Genomic DNA, 27,463 nt, shown 5'->3' with positions numbered 1-27,463 from the left:
CAACATGTCATTGTGTATCCACAGAGAACTGTGTTGACTTCTACGGGGAAAATGCCACAAACATCACAAACCCCAACGCAACTTCTCCAGTCATTGAGTTCTGGGAGTGAGTATTTTTTCTTTCTTTCTTTCTTTCTTTTTAAATTTACATCATCTTCATGTTCTGTCATGTTCACCATTCTACATTTGCGACTTCTTCTCTGTGGCTATAACATATTAATGGAATCATCATTTGTCTTAAAACACCATGACAGTTCAGGTTGTCTTCAAACATCTCCAGTCCTTCCTAAATGTCATTATGTGTCATATTGCTGAAATTATGAACTGCTGAAAGCTCCAGACTGTTTCACTGACCCCCCCTAACCTTTCCCCCAATAATTAGTCAGTCCTTTTCATATTTGTGTGTCAGCAGGCCCTGGTAGGCCAGCTGTCTCCCAGCTAGAGCCATGTGTGTGGCAGCAGATCAGGCTTTGTCAGTGTGTAACGCTGACCACACTTCCTGTCTTGCTGCCAGTGGCTATGTTTACACTGCTGGGTCATATCTCACTTTCAACCTGCTTACCAACCTTTTCAAAATATATACTACAATCACAACAGTTCAATTTAAATTGTTGTCTGTATTGTTGCCTCTAAATCGAAATTAAGTGAGATGATATGTGTAACAGTGATGAAAATGTCAGATTTGAGCCAGCACCCCAGAGGAAGACATGCCCAAAGGAAATGGCCAAAAAGCCAACCACCATGTTGTTGGCAAAAATAGTAACTGACCAAGCCTTGTGTAATCTATGCCAAGATAGACTGCCGTGTTTTGTACTGTATATACAGCATAAACAAACATCAGAGCTGGAAGGTAAAAAAGCTTATTTTGTCATCTGTATAGATCTTTCATTTGGTACTCCAAAATAATGTTGCATGGCTTTGTCTTTCCATTTCTATGCCTTAACATAAAAAGTTTATATGTAGGCAAGATGGACCCTAGACCCTGCTCCAAGTAGTGCTTGGAAAAAAATGTTTGCAGAGTGTAAGAAAGAGAGAGAGTGAGAGTGTTTGATAAAAGGCTCACAAACACTGATTAATTTTGTACATACGTGCAATAATATTATCACTGCATCACTAAACAAGCGATATATCTTGACAAAAGTCTTTTAACTGAACCTAAAAAACTACTGAACAAAATATATTAATGTGTTGTAGGAGTTTTTTAGACTTAAAAAAAGGCACCAACTACAGCTACGGAACCAGTTCAATAACTTACCAACTATTGACTTGGAACGGGATACTATGCCAGTATTCCACAGGCTGTTGGTCTGGACTGGTTTTCCGTGCTGATAGTAGTTTGTTTTACTGGTACTGAATTATTGGAATATATGCGGAATATACTGACCTCTTGTAGACCACTAACCGGACATTTTTTACTGTCATGTTGGGCATTTTAGTGACATTAAACAGGACATTTTTACTACATTTTACTGTTTTAACCCAAACCATGATCTTTCCCTAACCAACTATTTTTTTTGTGCCTAAACCTAACCATCTTAACCCAAACCATAGAAAAGATAGGTGTATCACCTGCAAGTAAAAATGTTCCTCAATTTTAAAACAATTTAAATTTGATCACATGATCTTGTGCAATCAATACCAATATGCATGTGTAATAATTATGTACCAACAATAAATGGACTATTGACACAGAGGAATTCATACCAATAGTCACTTCCTTAAAAAAATCACAAATCCGTAAAGGAATATAAGATATGTTTCTTTGGTAACACTAACTAAACCAAATACTGTTTATGTTGGTTAAATAGTATTTATGTGACCAGGTAGAAGATACTCTGCACGCTCTGCTTTCCCCTAGTTTGAACCATATCCTTTGAACCCTTAAAAACTACTTAATATTACAATTTACCTAAGAAACTTGCACACCTACTGTATCATACTCACATAAACAGTATGCATGCAGGTCACACTCTAGAAATATGCTGTGCTATGCATACATATAAAACCAATTCTCATGTACTTTAGAGTATGCCCAGGTATTACACACATTAGTGCTCACATCTTGCCCTTTTGGCTGACCAGGAAGGACAGGGGGGCTGTGTTGGACCTAGCCTGTGGCCGGCCACCAAGAACATGTCATGATGATCAATGGCTGGTCAGGATCTCCGGGGGTGAACTTGGTGGCAAAGATTTGGCAAAACCGTTTAGCTCTGTGGCTCCGACTCTCGCTTCTCATCCTCCATCAATGCTGTTGCCTGGCTCTGCTTCAACAAACAGGAAATGCACTGTTTATTCACCACCGCCGACTACCTATGATGTCATTACCGCTGATTACATGACCTGTATCAGGGTTACACCTGTAGGTATATCAAAATGAAGAACTTTTTTCAGGGATAATGAATTAGTAAGACTCCACCATTACAACAACATACACCACAAAATATTCAACTTGCAACTGTTCTGGATTGAAGGTTTTGCATTGTAATGTTAGGTCCCATCTAACAGATTCTATCGGCTTGCAGAGGGATGCACTGATTTTACCAGTTGGGATTTTCCTTGGGTACCCAGCTATATATATGGCAGCCATGAGCCTACTGAGTAGCTTGTTGACTAAGTGGTGGTGCTACTCCTGAAGATGAATTGTCAAACTGATTCAAGGTGAACCACAGTGGGCAGTGGGTGTCTGGTTCAGTGTCATGTCTGGTGGTGGTCACCCTTGGACGTTATTTTGCCCCAACATTTAAAGGACATAGAGACCTCTCAGAGGGTAACAACTCTCCATTGCCCATTTCAGTTTGGGCAATGATTCTCCTTGGTCATAACAGTGGAGCAGACCGGACTGTTCCCGTCTTGTTGATGAAGGCCACCACAGTGACGTTGATCTACCAACATATCCTTGTTGCTCAGTAGCAGCTCGAAGTGTTGGAGGATATGGAGCATCATGTAGGCTTGTATGATGTCTCTCCTCCAGAGCTGCCATGTTACCTACAGTACAGTTACCTCCCCATTCCATCAAGAATGCATTTGTGAAGGTGACCGCTCACTTAGGAGGGTGTCCTCCTCCTGCTAATCTGACCTGACCCTCATAGCACATTGGCCAGGTTGGAGCAGGGACTCAGTCAGGGTACAAGGCTAATGTGATTCAACCCTTTGCTCTCCACCTCCAGGTCTTCATTATCAGATGGTACATAAAAAGTGACTTGTTATTCTTAGGTGTAGGGGCAGATGAGCCACAAGTAGAACGATTGTTGCCATATCACCCTCACCTTGTCATCTTCAAGATTGCATTGTTCCACATTGCATAAATGAAATTGCTGCAGGCAAATCTGCATTATTCACAACCTGGAACCTGCATACTCAACTGCCAGTTTCCAGGTTAGCTGCAGGATGAGTTACCATTAAGGAGGAATGTAAGAAATAGTAACGGGAATCACAGAGGATAGAATAGATAAATACTGGTCAGTCTCCTCAAGGCAATGTTGCTCCTTGAGTCACAGACAGAAAGTGGATTAATGGGTTGTCCTCATGAATATGACAGGTACTGTGGGACACGCTATGCTCATTCTGACTGACTGCAAGTACATGTGACTTTCAGTGTGCTGCGCTGCACTGGAGAACCAATACAGAACAATAAAGCCCTTTAGAGGGCAAAGGCAGTGAGAAAAATAACATAAAAGTAGGTTTGTTTCTCTTTCTGAGCTGAAGATGAGTTATGTGCCTCAAGAAAATGCATTTCGTTGCACATTATATTCTAAAATTGTCAAAATGGACCACTGTACTGGAAACTGAGCATGACAGAGCTTTGAGGTTGAGGAATAGAAGAAGTGCATTACTAATAATCTAGGGGAATATGGTTAACCAGCAGAAATTACATTATTTATGTTACTATTTATATGCAGCAAAGGCAATATTTATTTTTCATCATCATCTCTCTGTGTTGTAACTTGTTTAGTTTGCACTTAGTCACTTTGAGTGAGAGCAACAACTAAATGCCGAAAGACTGATCTCAGAAAGTCTGCAGAGTATGTTCTCAATATTGTTTCACCTTGTTCAGAAAGTGTCTACAATGGATTACGCATGTGTCACACAAGATCATTAACCAAATGCCCTAAAATCAAATTGTAAATCAGTAATCATCTGTGTTCTCTGGGCCAAAACAGACGCAGAGTACTGAAGATATCAGATGGCATTGAGCACATGGGGGGAATGCGCTGGGAGCTGGCCATGTGTCTGGCCCTGGCCTGGTTCATCTGCTACTTCTGCATCTGGAAGGGACCCAAGTCAACTGGCAAGGTGAGACAGATTAATGCACCTTTACTGTCCTGTGTGTCCAACTCATGATGGAAGAATTTGTTCATGAATATGTGTGTGCATGCTAATTTGCTGTTACTGTCAGTTTTTATTCCCTGGAGCAGTTTTAATTTTCATTTTATGCTCTTAAAAACATCCACACACTAAAGCACTTTCCCTTCTTGTCCTCAAAACAACTCTATCTCAGGAGGTCGCATGCAATTTTCCCTGCAAATAGAGGACAAAAGGGGATATGCACCACCCACTTCTACCTTTCCTCCCATCACCCTTTCCATTTTAATGCTCTCCTCGAGACGCTTCCAGCTGCCCTGAGGAGGATAGCAAGGACTCTGCACCTTGCTTTGGGTGCTCAGCAGCCCTTAAGAAACTCTCCTCAGATTCAATGAGCCAGAATGGGTTGGGAGATAGAGATAGAGTGAGAAAAAGAGAGGGAAGAAAGAGAGTAAAGAGAAAAAAAGAGAGGTGTGAGGAAAAATTAATGGGTTCACATTCTACATGACGGGGGGAAAAAAACAACTAGGCAGCAATGCCTATATCTCCCTGAAGTGCCTTTTGTCTAGCTGTGAAGTAAGAGGGGAGAATGCTTCTTCATGGCTGGGCTTTAGCAGCCGGTCCAAGATTGATTCCTGTATTCACTGGAGGAAAGGAGAGCGTTCATGAGGAGCATGCAGAGTATATCCTCAGCCTCCGCCTCTGCTACTTCTCTCTCTCTCCCACTATGAGAAATTAACCACAGCTAGCTCATTGCAAGAGAGAGGTGCTTTCTTCTCCACAGACCCTACAGCCTATTCAGTTCCGACTCTGCTAAGCTGTTTGCTTTGTTGGCTGTGTTTGCCAGCCATTCTCACGTTTAAGCCCTCCTGTTAGATTTACGGTGAGGCAGGGGCAAGTTTGACCAGTAAATTTGTGGTGGCTTAAATGTTTACCCGTGGTGAGGTGGAAAGAGCATGTGGAGCTTCAAAAGTCCATGGAGAGACTGAATATTGTCCTTTTCATCTCCAGAGAGATGGAGAGAAAGAGGGAGAAAAGGGTTTAGGATGTGTAATCATTTTATTTGTCAAATTAAAGGAGGGATCTGCTAGGCAGGAGACACGTTTTCCCACACTTTCCCTACAGGCCACGTTAGGATTAACAGAGCTTAGAGTGGACAGTCTCATTAAGGCTCATGGATCCTTACTGTTCAAACACTACCTCGGTTAGGATTTGATTCATTTTCAAACATTTTGATACAGGTATTGAAGGTTATGGAGGTTCACGATATTTCAGTAAAGCTGGATGTCCTCAATTTATGAATTATTGAGGGCACAATAAAGTTTTATTTGTTTTGTGTCAACTTCCCTGGAGTTTGACTAAGAAGTTTACTGCATCAGAAGCTTGAAATGCTGCAACAAAATGAACAAAAAGTCCTTTAGGAGCCCATTCATCAAACTGCTGCATGCAGTAGTACAGTAATGTGACCAGAAGTGTATGGGGAACTGGAGTGTGCATGCACCCATTTTATCTGTGTCTGTAGTATGTTCACACATATTTCTGTGTTGTGGATGAAGTTGTGTGTTTGTCCATTTCTGTGTGTGTGTACCCATGCACTTCCGTGCATGCTTCAAAGAGAAGCACATTTTCCCACACTGCCAGCATCACTCCTCTGGGCTTCTGCTGTTTAAGAGATGGGGCCAGAGGAGCCTTCTTTTCTTTTCAGTCTCCTGGCCTGGCTCTGTTCTGTCCTGTTCTGTCCTCAATTGGACTTTGACTGGATGCCAGCTAGCCAGGGGATGTATGTTGCCCGCCTCTGCCTTCCAAGAGGCCAGGGTCTTTGTTCAAGGGGTTTCTAAGAGTCTTGAGATGTTGAGCACAATTCTGCAAAACCTGAATAGTTCAATAAAAAGGGAGTGTTGGTTAGTGCTAGTCACTGTATGGAAGTGCTGCGGTGCTGTACATGATACCCTACCAGACATATATACAGTATATACTTACAAAACAGATGTTCTATTGTTTCCTCTTTATTCTGGTTTTTCAGGATTGACACTTACAGTAATTTATATTTCTGGCACATGTGGTAAATGTAGTGCTGTAATCTTTGGGAATGCTGTATCCTATATGCCATATAACAGATATCAGTCTAGTCATTATAGGTGTTAAACACAAGATGGTTAATCCAGTGTCTGTCCTGAAGATGTGAAGGAATTAAAAAAACAAAGACAGGCAGACAAGGAGATGGCCCGATATTATTCAGTGATGACTATTGTTGGCAGGCTTTTTGTTTTGCACACTTCACTTTGACTTATTTTGTCTGCATCATATCAGGTTATTTAAGTAACTACTGCTGCAAGTTCTGACAGTGAATCAGTGTTAACTGTTTTCTCTGTAATCTGTACATACATCAATATTACAAATATTTGCATATTTGTTCCTGCAGGTTGTGTATGTGACAGCTACATTTCCTTACGTCATGTTATTGGTTCTGCTGATCAGAGGAGTGACGCTGCCCGGAGCATTCGACGGAATCAAGTTCTACCTCTACCCAGACATTTCACGTCTCTCGGACCCTCAGGTAGGCATGGAACCAAAACATCTCTCTTCCACTGGTAAACGAGTAAAAATAGTTGTCCTCCTTTGAAAATAAGTAGGCGCCAACTAGATGATGTCACCTATGTGCAAGAAAAGTAATAACTGTTTCCACATGTGCCACCTGCAGGGAATCAGTATTACTGCTACAGTTTTATAAAGGAGCTGCTGTTTTTCTTGTTTGTTTCTTTTTGAATGTAACCAGAAAGACAGTCATAGAGGATAGAGGACAGACACTGTGTCACCCAGAGCTGTGTAAATGTTACTCTCTTCTCAGTGTTCAGCAGAAAATATGCACACCTAAGCAAAACTCTTTTTTATGTTAAGTTTTAAATGTAAAACCTGAAACATCCATGCACACTGCAGCTAAAAAAAAAAAATACTGTAACACTCAATAGCTGCAGGTAACACACACGTCCAAGGTGCAGAAGCTATTATTGTCTTTTCCTGTAGATGGCATACATCATGTTTACAAATGCAGGTCTACACTGCTACTGCTATATTTTCTTGCTGATAGTTGGTAAAAGTTGGACTGGAACTGCAGGTACAGAAGCTGAAAAAGTCTGACGATACTGACAGGGAGTTCTGGGGTGCTTCACATCAATGACACTTTGGTTCCTAAGTAAGATCCTGAAAATAAAGCCAGGACATCATATATGACATGATAAATACTGTACAAAACACATTCATCTTTGAGACTTGGTATAGAAAATCATGACTCTCCTTGTATTTGTATTGTTTATGTGTCCTCGACTAGTAATTCTGGTATTTTCAAGAGGATGATCTGTTTGCATTGTGCTAAAAATGTGACTGTTTTTGTCAGAAAGGCACGAGGTACAAAAGCAAAGAGACTAGACACAAGGGATTGGAATTTATACCCCTGCCTCACACCCACCTGTGTGGAGCTGAGTAGGTGCCAGGGGGACAGGTGGTGTTATTGTTAATGCAATGGGGGATCAATCGCTCCAAAACACTCACATGTATATCCAAAACAACTGCCTGTTTGATCATTTCATGCAGAAAGAAACTAAATGGTGCCTCTCCCAGGGCAAAGATTGGAAATAGTCACCTATTCCATGTAGTTGGAAACATTTGGCTGCATTTATATGTCCCATTCAAGTGGAACTGATACTACTGTGGCTTAATATGAAGCTAAGATTGTCATATCAGGACCTGCTCTTCCTGCTGCTGAAGAGATGATCAAGGGTCAACTAAACAGTGAGTTTTGAGAACTTGCAGGGTTGAGAGATCAGGATTTGAGGCTAATAGAGGTGATGCATTAACATATAACTCATACACACACACACACGGAGCAGACATCTTGACCTCGTCTGGAAAAGGCAGACAGCTCAGGTCGCTAGGCAACAGTGCTCCAGAAATGTCAGTGGATGGGGTGTCATGACAACGTGAATTGAGATAGATGAAGAGTCTAAATGAGAGAGTGAGAGAACAGATAGATAGATGGGACTATGTTACAATATCACAGATTAATTACAACCATTATTTAAAAAGATTTACCATCAGTTTGAGTTGTATGAGTATGAGTTAGCTTTAAAATGTTAAAACCTGAGAGTAGGCGCATATGAACCTGTTTATTACATTTCAGGAAAGTTCTTTGTCATGGTTAAACAAGAAAACAAGAAATCGGAAGTTCACTCACACCGGAAAGATTTCTGATGTGAGTTTGGAATTGGCCATTCACTCATCTAACTATGCATGACAGGCCTGCCAATCTTTGGGTCTCTGTTTTCCAAAACCAACAACAAAAGAGCAAAAGTGGATTTATTTGTGATTTGTATCCTACTGTAAGTTGCGATTGTTGGCATGTTGGCTAACTTGTTTATTACCTATTGTAGTAACTTAACATTATGTCCAAGGTTAGTTTGCAGATGATGTTAAATAAAATGCAGTTCACAGGTAGCACATCCACTGACTAGTATTTTCCCACTGTGTGGAGGACAGTCCTGGATGCTATCAGGGTTTAAGGTAACATTAGAAAGCTTTCTCTGTCCTGCTCTTCATTGAATTTGGGAAAGTTTACACTCCAGAAACCGCAGTCAGTGCTACCTGAGATAGGATTACATTTGACAAACACGTGTTATCCCAAAAGCCTTTCTCTTGTAACATTAAAAGTTAAAGTGTACTGTTTGAAAATACAAACAAGTAAGTTCAGCATCCAAACAGGGTTATGGTAGAATGAAATAATAGTCTAGCCTTACATTTTTTATTACTTTTATTACTAGGACTAACTAGCTTGGCGCTGCAATACAAGAACAATGCAGTTTAAATGCCTTCTGCATGGATCATCAACTGGTGAGGATGCAGACTCTTAGCCTCTGTGTTTTAGCACAATATGTATGTAGCCATCAAGTGCATATTTCAGACCCACAGTTAGCCACAGTTTTCAACCAACACATGGAGCTAACATTAACTTAATTAGCCAGCTAACTACAGCTGATAAAAAAACACTATGGAAATGGGAAACCTGCTTTTGTCTACTTCTGTCTGAATTTAAGGACCTATTGTTTCAAAAGTGAATAAGAATTTTGACTGGTTAATCTGCCACCGTTACCACTGATATAAACTGAATATTTGCTGTGCGAGAACAGAAATCTTGACAGGTGTAGCAACAGTAACTAATGCGGGGCTGAACGCAGGCAGTCAGAGTTGAAGGCTAAAGGACCAACTTATAGCACACCAATTCAGTGTGATAATATTCCAGTTTTCTAACATGTCTCCTTTGTGTAATCTTTTCATGCTTGCAAAATGGGTAGCTCTCTATTTTTTACATTACATCTGCACAACATATCACAACATTTCAGGAAACTGTAGGCTCCAATTTGATCGCTTCCTCCTCTTCAGACTTGTATCCTGTCTGAACACCTCTTTTACACTGTTCACGGCAACAGCCGGTCCATGGGGTGAGACGTGGATGTGATAATAAGCAATGTTGTTGCCACAGAAATAACAAGAAATTCAGTCAGTCCCTAACTGCGAAGACAGATATGCCAGCCTGTTTCACACGACATATTGGGCAAAACAGCTTCTCATGTGGTTAGAAAAGTGTTAAGAACATACGGTATCATGCTATAATTCTCGTTTGGATGATATACTCTAGTATACAAAGACTTTTTTTACTTAAAACATTCACTCCTGGAAAACTGACAACAATTTTTCACATTTAAGTATTTCTGAAGTATTTTGACCTAGTTTGATATTCCCATATTAATGAAATTTACTTTGTTACCATAAAAATTTGTGCACTGTACATAATAAAATTTAAAAAACAGACTATTCCTAAAAATTACAATAAGAAAGGAAGCAAAATTTGTTTTTTTAAAAAACATAGTTGTTTTTGACTTTATAGGCTCTACAGCTGTTGTGCAGTGCATTCAAAGATCCAGTTACATAGTGAAGAGTAAGAGTAACACAGATAGAAAAAAGGGAACAACAAACAAAGACAAAAACAGAGGCACAGAGAGAGTGAAGGAGGGTGATAAAGAAGGGCTGCTGTTTGGCAGAGGAAGACATTACTTCTGACACCGATGTTAAATTAGCTTCCTCAGGGACAATCAGGGCTCTGTTCTGTTCACCATGTGTGTGGCTGTGTGTTACCCGCTCTTTTTACACCCCTGAACTTCATCATGCCTCCCCCATTCTCTTCTTTCCTATACCTTTCTCTCCTCGGCTTTCTCTCCCTCCCTCTCACCCTCACCCTGCATTGTGCATCACCCCTCCTCTTTACACCTCTCACACTCTCATGCTCCCCAACCTTTCTTGTTATCTTTCCAGGCATTACAACTGGAAATGTACTGCTATATGTGTCATTTCTTTTATCTCACTAGTCAAATCTGTCTTCTAACTTTATCTTCTCTTCAGCAGCATAATACCTTCTTCCCCCTAATATCCCAAACAGCTAGAACAAGGTTGTGAATGTGCGGTATCCTTCTTTGTCCAAAGGGTCCAACAGGGACATCAGCAATGCAATAATATATGATTAGCTTACTCAATAGGATCTACAGTTGGGCCCAGGTGGTGATAGCCAGTAGCCAATATTTTGTGCTGATATTATGTCACTATCTTTGAATGTGACCTTATTATTTGCAGAAAAAAATCTGGTGTATATGTGGTTGAACTGTCTAAAAATAACACCTTAATCTTCTATTCAAAACCAGAATGATGCTAAAATAAATGAGAATATATCATAAACATGATTTGTGACATCACAACTAGTCTGGAGCCAATAACGGTCAACTATACAACTTACACATGTGTGATGTGGAAACTTAAAGCCTATAGTGCACATATACTGAGAATGGACTTTTCAGTGAATCAAGAGACTTTTTGTGTCCAGTAGTTAAACTTTTGAAATGAAATTTTAAACAGGAGTAGATGACAAGTTAAGGATTAACAAGGTAAATTAACTTTTTTTGTGGATTATTTTCATATATCATAAAACATTTCTGGAGGGGGTCTTCAGTTGATATCAATATTGTGGACACTCTCTAATATCAGATTTATAATGAAAAACTGGAGAAAATGGATAGAATAGTAGAAATATACTACAGCAATATGTAACACCTTTTTTCTCTCCATGCTCACTTCTTGGAAGGCCTTTCCACTTTTTTGCCCAACCTTCCTCCATTTCCTTCTTTTCCCTTCAGAACCCTTTAAAATTCTCCCCTAATAGCCATTATATCCAACTTTCTCTATAGTGCTGGTCTCACTGATACCTTATATTTGGAAACCACATCCCAGAATACTTGCCTGTGTCTTTTTAAATGCTATATCCAACTTTTTTGGACATAATGGTATTAAGACAAGAATGAGAAAAAAACAATCAAAATCAAAGCGTTGCCATGGTATAAAATTTTGTATTTTTGTATATGAAGCTTTTTGTTAAGTTAATTTTATTAGCTGCAGTTAAATTGGAGTAACATTCCTAATACTGTTGGGTGAAGATTTCTGTCTGCTAAATGTTAGCTTTGCAGATGTCATAATTTATCCTGTATTAAATCCTGTAATGAGTAGAAAAATGACAAACCATTATTACTATTTACCAGATGTTAAGAGCATCCCCCACTGACTTAGTGTTATAGGCCTGCACCATTTGTATAATGTGATATATTGTGATGATTATTTGGTATAGATAAAATTACATTAATTGCTGTGTGGCTCAGAAGTACTGGGGAGTGAAATCTAATTGATTTACTTAAGCAAAATATCTTAATGCTGCATTTCTCAAATAAATATCTAACACCTATGCATCTCATTCATAAAAAGAGGGGAAAGTGAGGAGCACGGAGAGTGCATTACAAGAACACTATCTTACAGCCAATGTCATCCAGCTTTCACACAGCAGACAAGTTTCCAGGAGGCACAGTCTCAACATAACCAAACACAAGCCGGCCAAATTAGGCACAACATCAACAAGTGATTCTCTCCGAGCCTGGGCCTTTAAGGCTTCCCTGCGCTGTGCGGCCATCAGCCGAGGGCGAACTAAAGGGAACATTAATGAACATTAGGAGAGAAAAGCCTGTTCTTCCACAGGAACAGTCCTGTGTTTGTGAGGTCACAGAAGTTACCGTGGTTACTCCCAGGAGGGAGCGAAGACCGTGCGTTTGTTAATTGTTTCTCGGTGGGGAAATGAGATTAGTGGCTGAATGGTTATGTGAGAGAGTTTTCAAAGAGCCATGCTGCATTAAGTTTGAATTTGGTAGCACCCCATGCTATCCTGTGGGTCCTAGGGTCCAGTGCTGCACTACAAACTAGTTACATAATGGACATTTTACTGCTGTTTCAGTTAAAAATCTTAACATGTGTAAATCCACATGTAGTCCATGAGTCAAGATACTGTGATTGATTTCCATAATATACATGAACAATACAACTAACATATGTGGTATAAGTGGTAGAAAAAGTACTCAGATTCCACATAGTAAAAGTAATACCACAATATAAAAATACTCCATTACAAGTAAAAGTCTTGCATTTAAAATCTGACTTATCATCTGAATGTTCTCAAACTATCAAAGTACTTAATATGCAGAAAATGGCCCCTGTGAATTAAATATTGTTATATGTGACATAATTTATGATGATACATCAATTTGTAAATAGCATTTTGCTTGTAGCTGGTCAAGGTGGAACTACTTTCAACCACTTTATATACAGTTTGCTATTTTAGACCAGTGGTTCACACCATTGTTCTGCTACATAAATCTTTGTTCACTTTCTCCTTCTTGTGAAATATTAGAGAATTTTATCTCCATGGTCCTTGTACAATTATTTAAATGAAACCATCGGATAAGTTTAGAGAGGAAAAGTCACTTTGGTGAAGCTGCTAACAACTTACAGACATCTGAAACATGACAAGGGGCCCCAACAAGACACTGCTTTATTTACATGAGGTGACTCCCAAAGTTGGGAGCCACCAGTTTAATATGTTTCTTTATATAAAATCTTAACCTGTAAAGTAACTAGTAACTACAGCTGGCAGTGTAGGGGAGTGAAAGTAATTTGTTGTGGAGTTCAAATATAATAACATGAAAATAAAACAATTTACTTACTGTAAGTACAGTACTTGAGTAAATGTACTTAAAATATTTGCATTTTACCCTTTTGCCTCTATTCATCACCAAGTATTTACTAACAATGTGCTACTTTGTTAGTAGTTTGTAGTTTGTGCATTGAAACAGGGACCTATCCAGGATGTTTTTCTTCAGCCCAATGTATACTGGGATAATCACTGACCCTAAAGAGGATTAAACTACAAGAGAAAGTTAAAAATGAATGAATCTTAAACAGTCTCCATAAGGGACTTTCCTCTCTTGCCCAGGATGCAACATCAGCAATAGAGCAGCACAACTGCACAACAATTACTCACAGACATTTCACTGCAGCAACTGATCAATTACAAACAATTCCTCATACACGTGTATGAAAAAACTGCTTATTTGTCACTGCTTTCCAAAAATAACACATGAGAGTGTTTTCTGATCTGCCACTGTGATGGTTAAGATATGGTTAAATTCAGGCAACTTAAACTACTTGGTTGAGGTTGGAGAAGGATTTCCTTTATGGTTGGAAGAAACAAACATTGACTTTTGGTAGGACACAAGATGCAAACTGTGGTCTCCAATGTCAAAGTAATGTTTTGTGATGTAAAAACATCATCTTGTGCTATTGCTCATTATCCACATGATACCCAAGAGGTTGCTTTTCAGGAAAATGTAAATGTAGGTAGTTTTTAAGTGTTGGAACAAACAACCAACTCTGGCAGAGATTTTTCTAGTACTTTGGACTCCATAAACAAATTTCCATTCACCTACATTGTACTGAGGTGGTGGCAGAAATCTCAGAGTTGCATATCTCAAAATATGAGCACATCAAAGCAACACTATTCGCATGCCTAGATACCACTAGAGCTAAGCAATAATAATGTATGTAATTTGGGTAAAGTTGAGGTAAAAGTCTACTGCCCATGATGCTTTGAGTTAGGAAGGTAAAATATTAAATTCTTCTTTAAACCTTAAATTAGACTGTCACTTTTAATCCCCACCAAAAACTGTAGAAAGGAATGGAGTTAGTGAAGCGGAAATAGAGTTATGAATGTAACTAAGGTTCTATGAATTCTGGATGACTGCCAGAGATGGTATGAAATACCCGGATATGCATCCCGGGCATGCGCAGGAGGTCGAGACATAATACCAACAAAGTCACACATGTGACCTGGGTGACGCAAGCAACCTGACAAAGGGGCCTAACACCCAGCAATCATCTCCTACAGAATCTTCTTGTCAAGTCTCCAAGTGACAATTAACCCTGGTGGTCATCCAGAATTCATAGAACCTTGGTCACATTCGTAACTCTCGTTCTATTTCATTATTCCTGACCGCCAGAGATGGTATGAAATACCTGGATGATCCATACTAACAAAGTCACGAGGAATCTGTACTCAATGAGTCCCAGTTGCAGACTGAAGGAGCAGACTGCTGTTGCCACAGGGTGGGGGGCAGCCACAACAACTCTGTAGAAGTGAGCAAAGGTGCAGGAAGAAGCCCAAGCAGCTGCTGCACAGATGTCACTCAGTGGAACACCTTTCAAAGCCTAAGAAGTGGACACATATATGGTATCAACAACCCAGTTCAAGAGCCTCTGTTTAGACAAAGGACAACCCTTCCTGTGCTCTGCATAACAGACAAACAATGCATCAGATTTATGGAATACGGCCTGATCACAAGAACTCAGTAGTGAGCCTGGCCCTTCAAGGGCCAAACATGCAGATGAAGGTGATCCGGGTGAGGATGTCAAATGTGCCTCCCCAACTGTGACAGAAGATTCTTTCTCGGTGGGAGAGACTAAGGCACTTCGTCAAGACGTTGACTGATCACAGGAAACCATATCCTCCCTGGCAAGTATAAAGCCACCAGCAGCACTGTGTGGTTGCATCTGTTGATTCTGTGAAGTGTCAGCATGTGTAGTGGAAGTGGAGGGAAGGCATACCTTAGGCAGTTTGGCCAGGGGTGTGCCAGCGTGTCCTGCACCAATGGACTGGTTGGTTCTGAGAGGGAGAACCACAGTGGACAGAGTGTTGATGTTTCTGAAGCAAACAGGTCCACATCCACTCTGCTGTACCTCTCCCAGATCATCTGAACCACCACTGGGTTCAGTCTCCACTTGCCCGGAGGGGGTTTTTGATGAGAAAGCGTGTCAAGCATTCTCTGTCAGTGCCTGCCTAAAGTGTTTGATCCCAAGGCACAATGGACATCTGTCATGGCTGTCTTCTGGACTGAGCTACAAAGCTACACTCAGCTACAAATACAATTGAACAAGCACCTTTATCACTGTAAGGCTGGTGATGTAGCAGTAGAGCGAGAAACACTCAAGTCCACACTCTGCTAGAGTCGCTGGTAATTCACACAGGTCACCCTGGTAGGTGTAATTGTATGCAATTACTGTAAAAGTGTTAAGACAGTAGCCAGGGGTGAAACAAAACACTCTCCGCTATGGTTCCTCAACTGTCGACACATCCATCGTAACAAGGCAAAAACACCTCAGCTAGACTGGTCAGTCAAGTATAAAACCCACAAGCTAATACAGCACATGATAGCGATTCACCTGCAATGAGCAGAGACGCTAAGCAGATAAGTGAGCAAGGCACGTCGCTGGGGAAAGAAGTTGGTTACTTTCCTGGGAAAGTTCAACACTTTGTGGTTGGACTTTCTGTAAAACTCCCGGTGGAGATGAGTACTGGCTATGCAGCCACTGGAGGACGGAATTGTAGCTCCAACCAATAGGTTACGAGGCGACTGGCATAGGCGGTAAAGCACTGATGCTAGCTCATGCTAACAACATGCACAACCTGCATGTTTGAGTGAGAAGATGAAAAGGAAATGACTGCTGGGTGCCAGCCCCTTTGTCAGGTTGCTTGTGTCACACAGGTCACATGTGTGACTTTGTTGGTATTATGTCTTGACCTCCAGCCCATGCACGTGATGCATATCCAGGTATTTTATACTGTCTCTGGCGTTTAGGAAGAATTAAATAGAATATGAATATTTAGGCACTGGAAGACTTTGTGTCTACTTTTAGGATGCTAATCCATGATTCATGCCGCTCAACTATGCACCTCTCAGAGGAGAAAGAAAATGGTTTAGCAGAGCCAAAAGTTCATTACAAAGTCAGTGAAAATTAGGTAGACCAGGTGTAACAAAAGAAATGTGGGCTTTCTTTTAGAGCAGATAAAAAGCAACCTCTTGGCATATCATGGTAATCTCTTGTAAATTGGAAAGCCTTCTCTGCTCGCTCTAATTCTGTTCTCAATTAATTTTTTAAAAATCACACAAAGAATTCACATTGTTCATGCTGAGCAGAATTTATGAAGTGGAAATTACAGTGAAGCTTGAACAAGCATATGTCAAATTAACAGATGCCTTAAAGGTTTATGAAACTTTGATTTGTTTTTGAGTGTGTACTGTGCATGTCCAAAGAAAAAAACTGAATAAATCAGCAGACAACATACAAATATAGATGCTTCCATACAGTTCAAAAGATGTCACTCAATGGTTTGAATATGAAAATGAAGTGAATCATATGACATGACCTTCCAGTCTCAAGATCACAATTGAGATTTTGGACCAATGTGTTACAGTCGTCTTCCATCATAAAAACACCAAATGAGGGAATATCTTTTGAAGAATAGTGTTATCCCTTGGGTAGAGTTCAGAAACTTTTAGAATCTATGCCGAGGAAGATTGAGGCTGTTCTGGAAGATGTTGCCCCAAAAACTTCTGTATGTGTCTATGTTAACTTTGTTCCTGTTTGAATTGTTATCTATCTATGTATGTACTGTACGTTTATGCCTACTTTTACCATACATAGGTATGGGTGGATGCAGGAACCCAAATCTTCTTCTCCTATGCCATCTGCTTGGGCTGTCTCACTGCTCTTGGGAGTTACAATTCCTACAACAATAACTGCTACAGGTAAGGATGTGGATACTTGTATATTTAAATATAGGTCTATATATAGGTCTATATTTATATTCTAATTTTTGCTTGACTCACTGTTCAAAAAACTCCTTGTTAGTTTTACTGATTCTTTACACAGCCCCTCAGTTTAGCCTCTCTCTGAAACATTCCGTTTTAGCTCTTGTCCCCATCCCTATGAGCCCACTCTGTTCTGATTGGCCAGCTCCTGAAAGCTGCATTTCGGCAGATTTCCACCAGCTCTGGAGGCTATGTACACAGGCAGTAGTAGTAGGATTTCATCTCTTTTTCTCATTCTTTATTCGAAATGTAAAAATGTATTTAAGCCCAAATTCAATCTGAAATATGTGAGTGGATAACACAAACAGCACATGATACAACCTTAGCAACCAAGGCGTCAGGATGGACAACTGTTTGTGTCATCACAAGAAGGAAGCGGAGGAAACTTTGCAAACGGAGTGTTCAGAGCAGGCTGAATCCTGAGTTTTTGACTTTCAGGGAGCATTTTACATACATTCACCTCAAGTTTTTGACCATGTTTAACGTAGACATCTGACATCATAACAGTATAAAAATGGAACAGAAAACCACAAAAAGTATGATATTTCCCCTTTAAGTGAGTGAAAAAAAGGCCACTTTTGGGAAATAACTTTGTGTTTGGTATCACTGGATATACTGTATAATTGTCAACATGTTGGCAACTGAAAAAGATGGATGGATTGGCACATACTGTATTTTTGAATTTCCATTCATCAGACAGAATTATTGTGCATGAGACTGGATCAAGCAGAAAGTCTGTGTCACTTCTGGTGTAAAGTCTTATATTAAGTATGATCTCTTTCTGTCTTGCTCCTCAGGGACTGCATCATGCTGTGTTGTCTGAACAGCGGCACCAGCTTCCTCGCAGGTTTCGCCATCTTCTCTGTGCTGGGCTTCATGGCCTATGAACAGAATGTTCCCATTGAGGCTGTTGCAGAATCTGGTGAGTGACTATCAGACAATATTTCTGAATAAAAAATCTGAATAAAAAGCACATTTCAGAATTGTAATGTGGACATACGCTATATCAAAAGCAAATACTATAGACTGGAGAAAGCCTGTCTGATTCTTTGTGTCCCCATCCATCATACTAGGCTAAAATGAATAAACATGACCAGTTATATAACTCCACTCTTCACCTAGGCTCTTAGACCACCGCATTATGATTTATTCAAGTCAGTATGAATGATTTAGTGAATATGACAGAGCAAGAGATTTGAAATGTTTGTCTCAGAGCATGGCAAGGACAGAGCTTAATGTTTTAGATAATGTGTTTCTGAGTCTGAGTCTAAATGTAGGTGCTAAATAACGCAATGACTTGCCCCATCTTATTTTGAACCAATCAGTCTTATTTCAAAACAGCATTTCAACTCATCTCATCTCATCTCATCTCATCTCATCTCACCTCTTCAACATCCCCTTAGACCAGATATAGTGCCCCCTTAGCTTCTCTGTACTCATGTTTTGTCTTTAGTTCAATTCCACCCGTTAAACCCTAGCTTCCATGTTATCACCATATAACACAGGCATGACCAGTGATAAAAGAAGAAAGTACATAATAAAACGGACAATAATCATGTCAAGCTCTAACAATGCAGTAATTGATTTTCCAGCCACCTGGGGTCAGTGTGGGCAAGACATTCTGTGAACACATCCATCCATTTTCTTAACCACTTATCCTCTAGACAGGTCTTAGGGAGCTCAAGCCAATCTCAACTGATATTGGGTGAGAGGTGGGGTACACCTTGGACAGGTCACCAGTCAATCACAGGGCTAACATATAGTATAGAGACAGACAACCATTCACACTCTCATTCACACCTATAGGCAATTTAGAGTCACCAACTAACCTAACCTTTTGGTCTGTGGGAGGAAGCCAGAGTACCTGGAGGGAACCCACACTGGTGGGTTTGAACCCAGAACCCTCTTACTGATAGGCGACAGTGCTAACCGCTGCACCAGCATGCCGCACATACAGTGATGTTAGACAGACAGACATGTTAGCAAACAGTAGCTTATTTATACTTCCGGCAGACATAGAGCAACACTTTCATTTATTTTGTGTTTTGGTCCAACCAACTCCTGAGGGAGGGAAATATCTGTCTCTAGCTGCTAAATGCTCCAGTGTTCACCAGTTAGGCAATAACTTTGTCTGTTTGCTGTTTGGTGCTGGACATATAGCATACAGTGGTTTGTAGAGTTTGTAGAGTTAGTTTGTAGACTTTTTTCAGCTGCCCACTGTGGCTGGAAACAGGGTGATGAGAGCTGTGAGACCCAAACAGTAAAGGTGTGGGCTGGAAAACCAAGACAATGTGTTAAAATGTGCTAGTTTCACTCCGCCATTCTGAGGAGAATGGCAGAGTTGGGGGATGACTTTTTATAACATAAAAATATTGATAAGAGCAGCTTCAAGAACATCCCACTCAAACAGGCAAATAAAAACAGTCAAGGCTAGAATTACCTAACTATAAAAAACATTAATAAAAGGGAACCTAAAGCTTAACTTTATAGTTCTTGCTGTGGTTATTGCTGTTGACTTGCCCCTATCATTTCTGTCAGAAAAATTCTCACCTGACCATGACAAAAAGTAAAATTAATGTTTCTATCTTTTCTGTGATGCAGGTCCTGGTCTTGCATTCATTGCATACCCCAAAGCTGTTACTATGATGCCTCTGTCTCCACTTTGGGCCTGTCTTTTCTTCATGATGCTTATCTTTCTTGGACTGGACAGTCAGGTGAGGATCACCAGAGTCAGAATACAGAGAATAATGGTAACACTTGAAATGTCCTTGTATCTGCTTTTAACTAGAAAGTATGATTATGAACTTATGACATTTTCTCAACTTTCAGTTTTAATTCTGTGAACCCTTTTGTGCAACTGTTTGGTAGAACAAACTACATGCATCACATGCACATAACACTGGTGGAGGACTTTTCTGTGTATATGTTTGTGTATAATATTTTTTTTTTTTCTTTTTACATTGCAAATTGCTTTCCCATTTATGGAAATAATGCATTCCTTTTATTTCCCAGTTTGTGTGTGTGGAAAGCTTAGTGACAGCTGTGGTGGACATGTACCCAGAGACCTTCAGGAGAGGCTACCGCAGAGAGCTGCTGATTCTTGGCATGTCTATCGTCTCCTTCCTCATAGGACTCATCATGTGTACGGAGGTGAGACTCAGTTATAGTCAGATCACGAGGTACCACCTGTCAAGTTTTCAAAATATGAATAATATACTAAAACAGTGTTGCAAGAGAGGCTTTCATAACCATTTTCCTACAAAACAGCAATTCACAGGGTTGTCAGGAAGAAATGTTTACATAATTAATGAGAAACAAGAGTGGGTGAGAAAGTAGAGGAAGTACAACAAACTACAACTAAGGACAAAATGAAACTGTTTTTGTGGATACTACTGCAGCAAAGGTTAGCAAAGATTCATGCATTTTATTGCTATGAAATGACTGATTAGGCATGGTAAGCGATGTTTTACTTATGTTTACTGTCTTTAGATGCTTAACAGATAAAGATTTTACATACAAGAAAAACAATATGATAAGCTCATAAACCTACTGATGGTTAATCGTATGTATATATACTGCGGGTATATACTCAACCTGGATTTTTTTACTTATATCGTGAGAGAATATTACTACTTTTACTTATGTAAAATAAACTTCATTTCTGGACAGGGGATATCTAATATTCTTGGAAAACACTTGTTTCCATATTCACATCATCTTATATTTCTATATAGGAATACTACTCATCATCATCATCATCATCATCATCAGCTTGATCCCCATCATCAAATCACAAGTTTGAGATGAAGCCCTGTCAGGTACCTCATAGATAAATGATCAAAAATCCATATGTTGTAGATTAAAATAACTAAATTATTTAGTCCAATCATGTGATCCGCTGCCTTTTGTGGTTCAGTGTTTATGAAATGAGCCTAAGATCTCTTCTAGTGGGCACTCTGTTAAAGGTCTGTGGTCAAGTTATCTATCTGTAGCAGCGTCTACTTTATGTCACCAGCTCTGCTCTGCTTTTAAGACCTTTCATCTTTATATTGTAATAATGGACGAGAATCTGGTTTCTCACACTATTAGAAGGACTTTCATCCACTAAAAGCTTTTCATGTCTCCATACACACTGCACTCCATCCACCCCCACTTTAAACGTACTGTACTGTTCTCTAGTGGCCTGCAACAGCCATGAAACACAGGAAAAGAATTTAATGCAATATTGAAGTGAATCTTTGTGAATAATTGCAACAAACAGTACTTTCTCCTTTTTTTGTTTGTTATAGATAGCTACACTTTCAAATGATTTGACCTCAGTTTGTCACTGACCATCCTCATCCATGCTGACATGTCACCACCACATTAAAATTTCCACCTGCATTTACTCCTCTTTCACCACTAACTGCACTCTAGACACTTTATTCTTCTCTGCCACTAAAGCACCATCATAAATAAAATGTCACAAGAAGCCCGGAGAAGGATTTAGTCACAGTTCTAAAGGTCTTCTGGGAGTGTAGTTCAATACTTGGCTGAAGCTTGAGCGTGAAGACAGTCAGTGAGATTTTTTGATGATATTCTTAGCTTTTTACTTGTGGTTTAGAGTTGTGGTGTAACCCTGCTCTCAGATTCATGTGAGGTTTTATTTATGATGGCCCTTTTAGTGGAAGCAGAAAGAAACAGATGAGTTGTCTTGAGCAGAGGTACAGTGGGTTAGGTAGAGTGGATGATCAAATGTGAGTGCCACCACTGGGTTGATGGGATAAACATTAACAAACATACTGTCGGTTATAACACACCAAGACACACCAAGTCTTTAAACTTGAACATCTCATTTCATCAGCATGATTTTTTTAAGGGACATTTGTGACTGTTTCTGATGCTCTTTCTATGTGCTTGTATCTGACTGACAGTTCTGACAGAACTTGATCTCAATAAGATTAACCAATGAAATAAAATGATATGTATAGTATATCACTGTGGCCCAAAGTAAATAAAAAGGTAATACTGTTCTCATTGTATCAGAGGCATTATGGACCACTATGGAACAAAGTGTGTAGTTTGGATTTAAAAAGCCCTCTAAAGAGGTACCTAACCAACAATAAAAAAAACAAATAGCACAGCAGACTGCATTCTTTAACACCATGTTTGGTCAACTAAGCACTCGGAACCTCAGTAGAGGCAATTCATTTTGACAATTTGGGGACATATTGTCACTTTCAGTAGGTACAAAAACACATTAGTGCTGGGTTGCTGTTTACATCACTACTGTATATGGCTCTGTGCCATCAGTCCCTGACAAGCTAATCAAGCAGACCTGATTCACTGAATATTCAATGTGATCCAACACAGTCATTTACCCATATACTGGCTGTGACAGGAAACTGACACCTGCCTTTTCCCATCAGGGAGGGATGTATGTCTTCCAACTGTTTGATTCATACGCCGCCAGTGGGATGTGCTTGCTGTTCGTGGCCATATTTGAGTCCATATGTATCGGCTGGGTGTACGGTAAGATACACAACTTGAGATCTCAAAGAAATGTCAGTATTTTTCATTTCTTACCCTTGTCACTTCAGATAACAGTAGTAACGGTCACAAACACACAGTGAACTAACTACACATATGCAGAGCACTCAAGCACATTTCAGCACAGAGAGGCAGGCCATTGCATAAAACATTGTATCATGCTTTTACCCTCCTTGCTGCAATAATATTTCTTCTATGCCCTCTGCTGGAGAAGTTAATGCCTTACAAGGCGCATGAAGCCTTCTACTGAGATATTAAAAATAATATGTTGGTACTGTAGCAATCTGAAAGGTTGCTTTAGTATTTTTTAAGCAACAGCTGTGGCCGGAGTGATTATGTTTTCGGGCTGTCTGTCCCATTCTTGTTAATGTGATATCTCAGGAACGCTTTGAGGGAATTTCTTCAAATTTGTCACAAACATCCACTTGGACTCAAGGATGAACTGATTAGATTTTGGTGGTCATAGGTCAAGGTCACTGTTACCTAACAAAATACATTTTTGGCCAATAACTCAAGAATTCATACTCTAATTATGACAAAATTTCATTCAAATGTCTAATAGGATAAAATGATGAAGTGATGACATTTTATATCCGAAAGGTCTCAATGGTCAACTTCACTGTGACATCATAATGTTCTGCAAAAATGCTTTTCTGGCCGTTATTCAAAGCCATAACTCAGGAACAGAAGGGGAGACTGTGACCATATTTCACATTTGGTCAGATAGTGAATTGGTGACACTAATGTTGGGTGTCCACCTTGAAACTGTGGTGATTATATAGATCTTCTGTACTGCCGGGTTGAGGATGTGTGTGAAGCATCCATGTTTTAGAATTTGTAGCTTCTTTGCAGCAACATCCGTATCTGAAGCATTGTCAACTGTGATGGCTACAACTTTGTGTTGTATCAGAATCAGATTTATTGGCCAAACATGTGAACACGTATAAGGAAAATACACTTAATACCTTTATATTAAATTCCTTCAAAGTCTTTACTACCAATATTATGAGTTTGGACAGACATGGATGTAAACTGCAACTTGACTGGTTGGTGGAGGCATACAACCGTGAGGTGGTATTTCTAGTCTTACACAGGATTAGTGCCTTTTTTCTATTTAATATGCCAAACTCTCTTGCAGTGTACATAGCTTATGCTTAAAATAAAGAGAAAGAATATATGGTTTTGGGTTTAAATATCAGTACATTCACATTATTGTCTGCCTAATTTAAGCACACAATTTGTCAACAAACCCAGTTATATTAGGACAATATATTTTGCATGCAGCAATGTAGTTTCCAACTAGATTTTATCAACATCTAGTCAGCAGCTCTGTTTAGACAGCCATATACTTTCACAAGACATCAATCACATCATTATTTTGATGACACATACTGCAGAGAAACTGAGTGACACAAATTTGCATTTCAGGTAGTGACAGATTCTACCTAAACATTGAGGACATGATTGGCTACAAACCTGTCTTCTTCATCAAATGGTGCTGGATGATCCTGACCCCGGGCATCTGTGCTGTGAGTCCACCGCCGATACTGCAACAAACAAAAAAAACCCCAACAAAATCAAGAGTAGAAGTAGCATCAAAAAGAGCAAACAACATATCATTTAGATGAGCAAGATGGTGCAGAAAGACAGACAGATGAGGAAGATTCATGTTGATTTATTTTGATCTTATATGGATTCTGAATTTCAAACTGAGTCCAAAGTAAGTTATAGAATAAAGCTGGTGAAAAGAAATGGTCCACAAGTTAAAAAATGTGTTTTTGGTTCATACTGCAGGATAATTTCTCACTTTGTGTCAATGAAATATTAACATGTTACATTGTATTTATTCATGAAACAGCTGGTTTTCATTGTTTTCATGTGAATAATACATAAAGGCTCTATTGTGTGTGGCCCTTAGCCTTACATTTACTAGACCACAATAGACTACAGCACCTCTGAATTCAAATGATGAGACCTTTATTCATCAAAAGAGCTGAGGCATTTCTCTCTCACAATGTAAATAACAACCAATAGCAACCAGAATGTCTTGTTTTGTTTGTCTGCCTTGCAGGGAATTTTCTTGTTTTTCCTGATTAAATACAAACCACTGAAGTACAACAACGTGTACACCTACCCTGACTGGGGCTATGGTATTGGCTGGTTCATGGCCATGTCCTCGATGGTCTGCATTCCTCTGGGAATTATCTGGATGATCTGGAAGACTCCCGGCACCTTCTCTGAGGTAGAAACGCACATGGAGAAATCTTACAGCTTCTATGTTTAGCATAGGCGCCTACACATTGAATACAGAAACTGAAAGAGTAGAATTTAAAGATGATTTTAATTGAGTTGGGTGTGCAAGCTCTTCTTTCACTTACTGGACTTTAAATTTAGTCATACAACTCAACTCTCTTTTTGTCCTTGGTTTAGCCCTGTTCCCCCTCTACTTTCAAATTTATTGTAATATGTTTTAAATCAGTAATATATTAAGTCATGTTCTCAATATTAAGTAGCCTCCTGTCATAAGAAGTAAAACTATTCACCTCTATCCTTACCAGACATTTTATGTCTGTGATAAATGAAACAAATGTTTTTTCTTCCTTTTCATAGTGAATAAACAGGCTGAAACTTATTTTTTCATCAGCCTGTCACTCATGACATGTGTCATACTGCCCATCTGGATAATTTCCCAAATCTGACTCAGTCAAAATTCAGTGTTTCTGCATTAGTGACTAAATTTGATGCCATCCAGGCCAGTAAGCATCAGTCACAGGGCTCTTAACTGGATTTGACTCCCAAACAAATAATAGGAGGATAATACAAAGCAGATATCTTTATCTTTTAATAACACAGAGATATCCTCTAGATCAAAACAACAATGTGTGAACCCTTCCCTTCCTTTCTTCTAACAGTGTGAACACATGTTGTAATATCATTAATAGTCTTTATTTTAATATGACTTTAATTTACAGTAGTAAAGGCCATAAAAGCAGAACAACATTAGTGGCTGTTATACAAGGCAGAGTGTGTCTGACACTAGAGAGAAGTTACATCAGTCCCATTGCTATGAAGTAAAAACAAGTCCAAAGAATCCAGATCTTGTGTCTCTCCCATCTGAATTTCTTAGAGGGATTGTGACACAGTTGGATGATCTACCATCATTGCGTGAGGGAGGATCAAATAAACAAATTGCAGTTTTGTGACATTAGATGATCACTTATGGTCTTTGGCCTTTGGCAGCCCTGAGGTTGTTGATGGACTGATATCACTGGTGTTCTTGGTCTTATCTTGAGTGAAATTCAAATGGCATATAAATGGTACACTACTTCATGTTGAATGTTTTCCTTGATCTATTTTTAAAAGAAACTGTAGAGGAGGGTAAAACTCATATCTGTAGTGCAGAATTATACTGCCTATATAGGTGATTAAAAATTAGGATGGATTACATTAATTTGGTCTTTTCTGCATGTCTTTTAATATAAATATATTGCAATAAAATATAGACAGTCTTTCTATTGTTTAACAAGATAGCTGGTTAAGCTAAAATCTGTTACTCATCACCTATATCAAATGTTTGGAAGACATAATTTGTTATTTTATATGAAATACAATATGTAGTGTCTCAACACTCTTGATGAAGATAATGATGAAGCATGAAACAATTAAATCAATATTCAGTTAAATGTCTGTACAAATGATGTAATGGTTAGTTGATGTTATAATGTGACATACAGTACAGTAAAGTAGATAAATCGACAAATTATTCACTGGAACAAACAGTTCAGTTTTATATTTAGATATATTACTTTTTGTTGGTCACCATATGCGTTTCTATTCCCTTTAATGAACATGGTTATATGTCGATACTGCTGTTTGTTAGTGGTGTAGTGTGGTGATTGAAGAATGAGAGATGACCTTTTTCTCCTTTTTCTGTTCGGCTCTCTGCAGAGAATGAAGAAGCTGACGACTCCCAGCCCGGACCTGAAAATGAGAGGGAAACTCGGCGCCCTCAGTCCTTATGCCGCCAACGACGCAAAACTTAAGGTCGATGGGAAAATATCCACCATCTCAGAGAAGGAGACGCATTTCTAACCGACTGCCTGACTGACCGACCAAGCTGCCTGCCGTTCAAAAAAAAAAACAAAAAAAACAAAGAAAAAACCCTACAAACAACAACAACATTACGATCCACCATTACACAAAACAGGAAATGAAACTCGGAGTGTTATTTTTGTTTTGTAAAAAAAAAAGGGAAAAAAAAGGAAAAGCTATCACATGATTATGTAGTCTGCTTTTGTTTTGCACAAACTTTGATAACAAATTTGTTGTTTTCAGTTAACATTGTGACTAAAGCAGCAGTTTATTTCTTTTCTAACTATAATAATAATATTTTAAAATCTATTTGATGACATACAATATATGGTTAAAACTTGTCCTGGTACCTGTCCTCAGTACTGGTCTCACTAGTATCTGTGCCTTTAGAACAATACCATTGTGTTGTGTTGTAAAAG

General features: G+C 39.3%; 1 protein-coding gene across 1 annotated transcript in view; it reads left to right on the top strand.

The window, feature by feature from the left end:
* Positions 1 to 27,125, top strand: part of slc6a11b (solute carrier family 6 member 11b) — a 29,479-nt gene extending 2,354 nt beyond the window's left edge. The window contains exons 5-15 of the mRNA XM_042406206.1: positions 25 to 106; positions 4,161 to 4,293; positions 6,725 to 6,859; positions 17,257 to 17,360; positions 18,221 to 18,345; positions 20,025 to 20,137; positions 20,436 to 20,573; positions 22,832 to 22,934; positions 24,381 to 24,481; positions 25,024 to 25,194; positions 26,901 to 27,125. Of these exons, the coding sequence (XP_042262140.1) occupies positions 25 to 106; positions 4,161 to 4,293; positions 6,725 to 6,859; positions 17,257 to 17,360; positions 18,221 to 18,345; positions 20,025 to 20,137; positions 20,436 to 20,573; positions 22,832 to 22,934; positions 24,381 to 24,481; positions 25,024 to 25,194; positions 26,901 to 27,044 (1,349 nt within the window). The 3' untranslated portion in view covers positions 27,045 to 27,125. The remainder of the gene's footprint in view (positions 1 to 24; positions 107 to 4,160; positions 4,294 to 6,724; positions 6,860 to 17,256; positions 17,361 to 18,220; positions 18,346 to 20,024; positions 20,138 to 20,435; positions 20,574 to 22,831; positions 22,935 to 24,380; positions 24,482 to 25,023; positions 25,195 to 26,900) is intronic.
* The last annotated feature ends 338 nt before the right edge of the window (positions 27,126 to 27,463 follow it).

Source organism: Thunnus maccoyii, chromosome 3 (genome assembly GCF_910596095.1).
Source record: "Thunnus maccoyii chromosome 3, fThuMac1.1, whole genome shotgun sequence".
NCBI classification, from domain to species: Eukaryota; Metazoa; Chordata; class Actinopteri; order Scombriformes; family Scombridae; genus Thunnus; species Thunnus maccoyii.
Note: the sequence above shows the minus strand (reverse complement) of the source record. Positions and strands in the feature narration are given on the sequence as shown.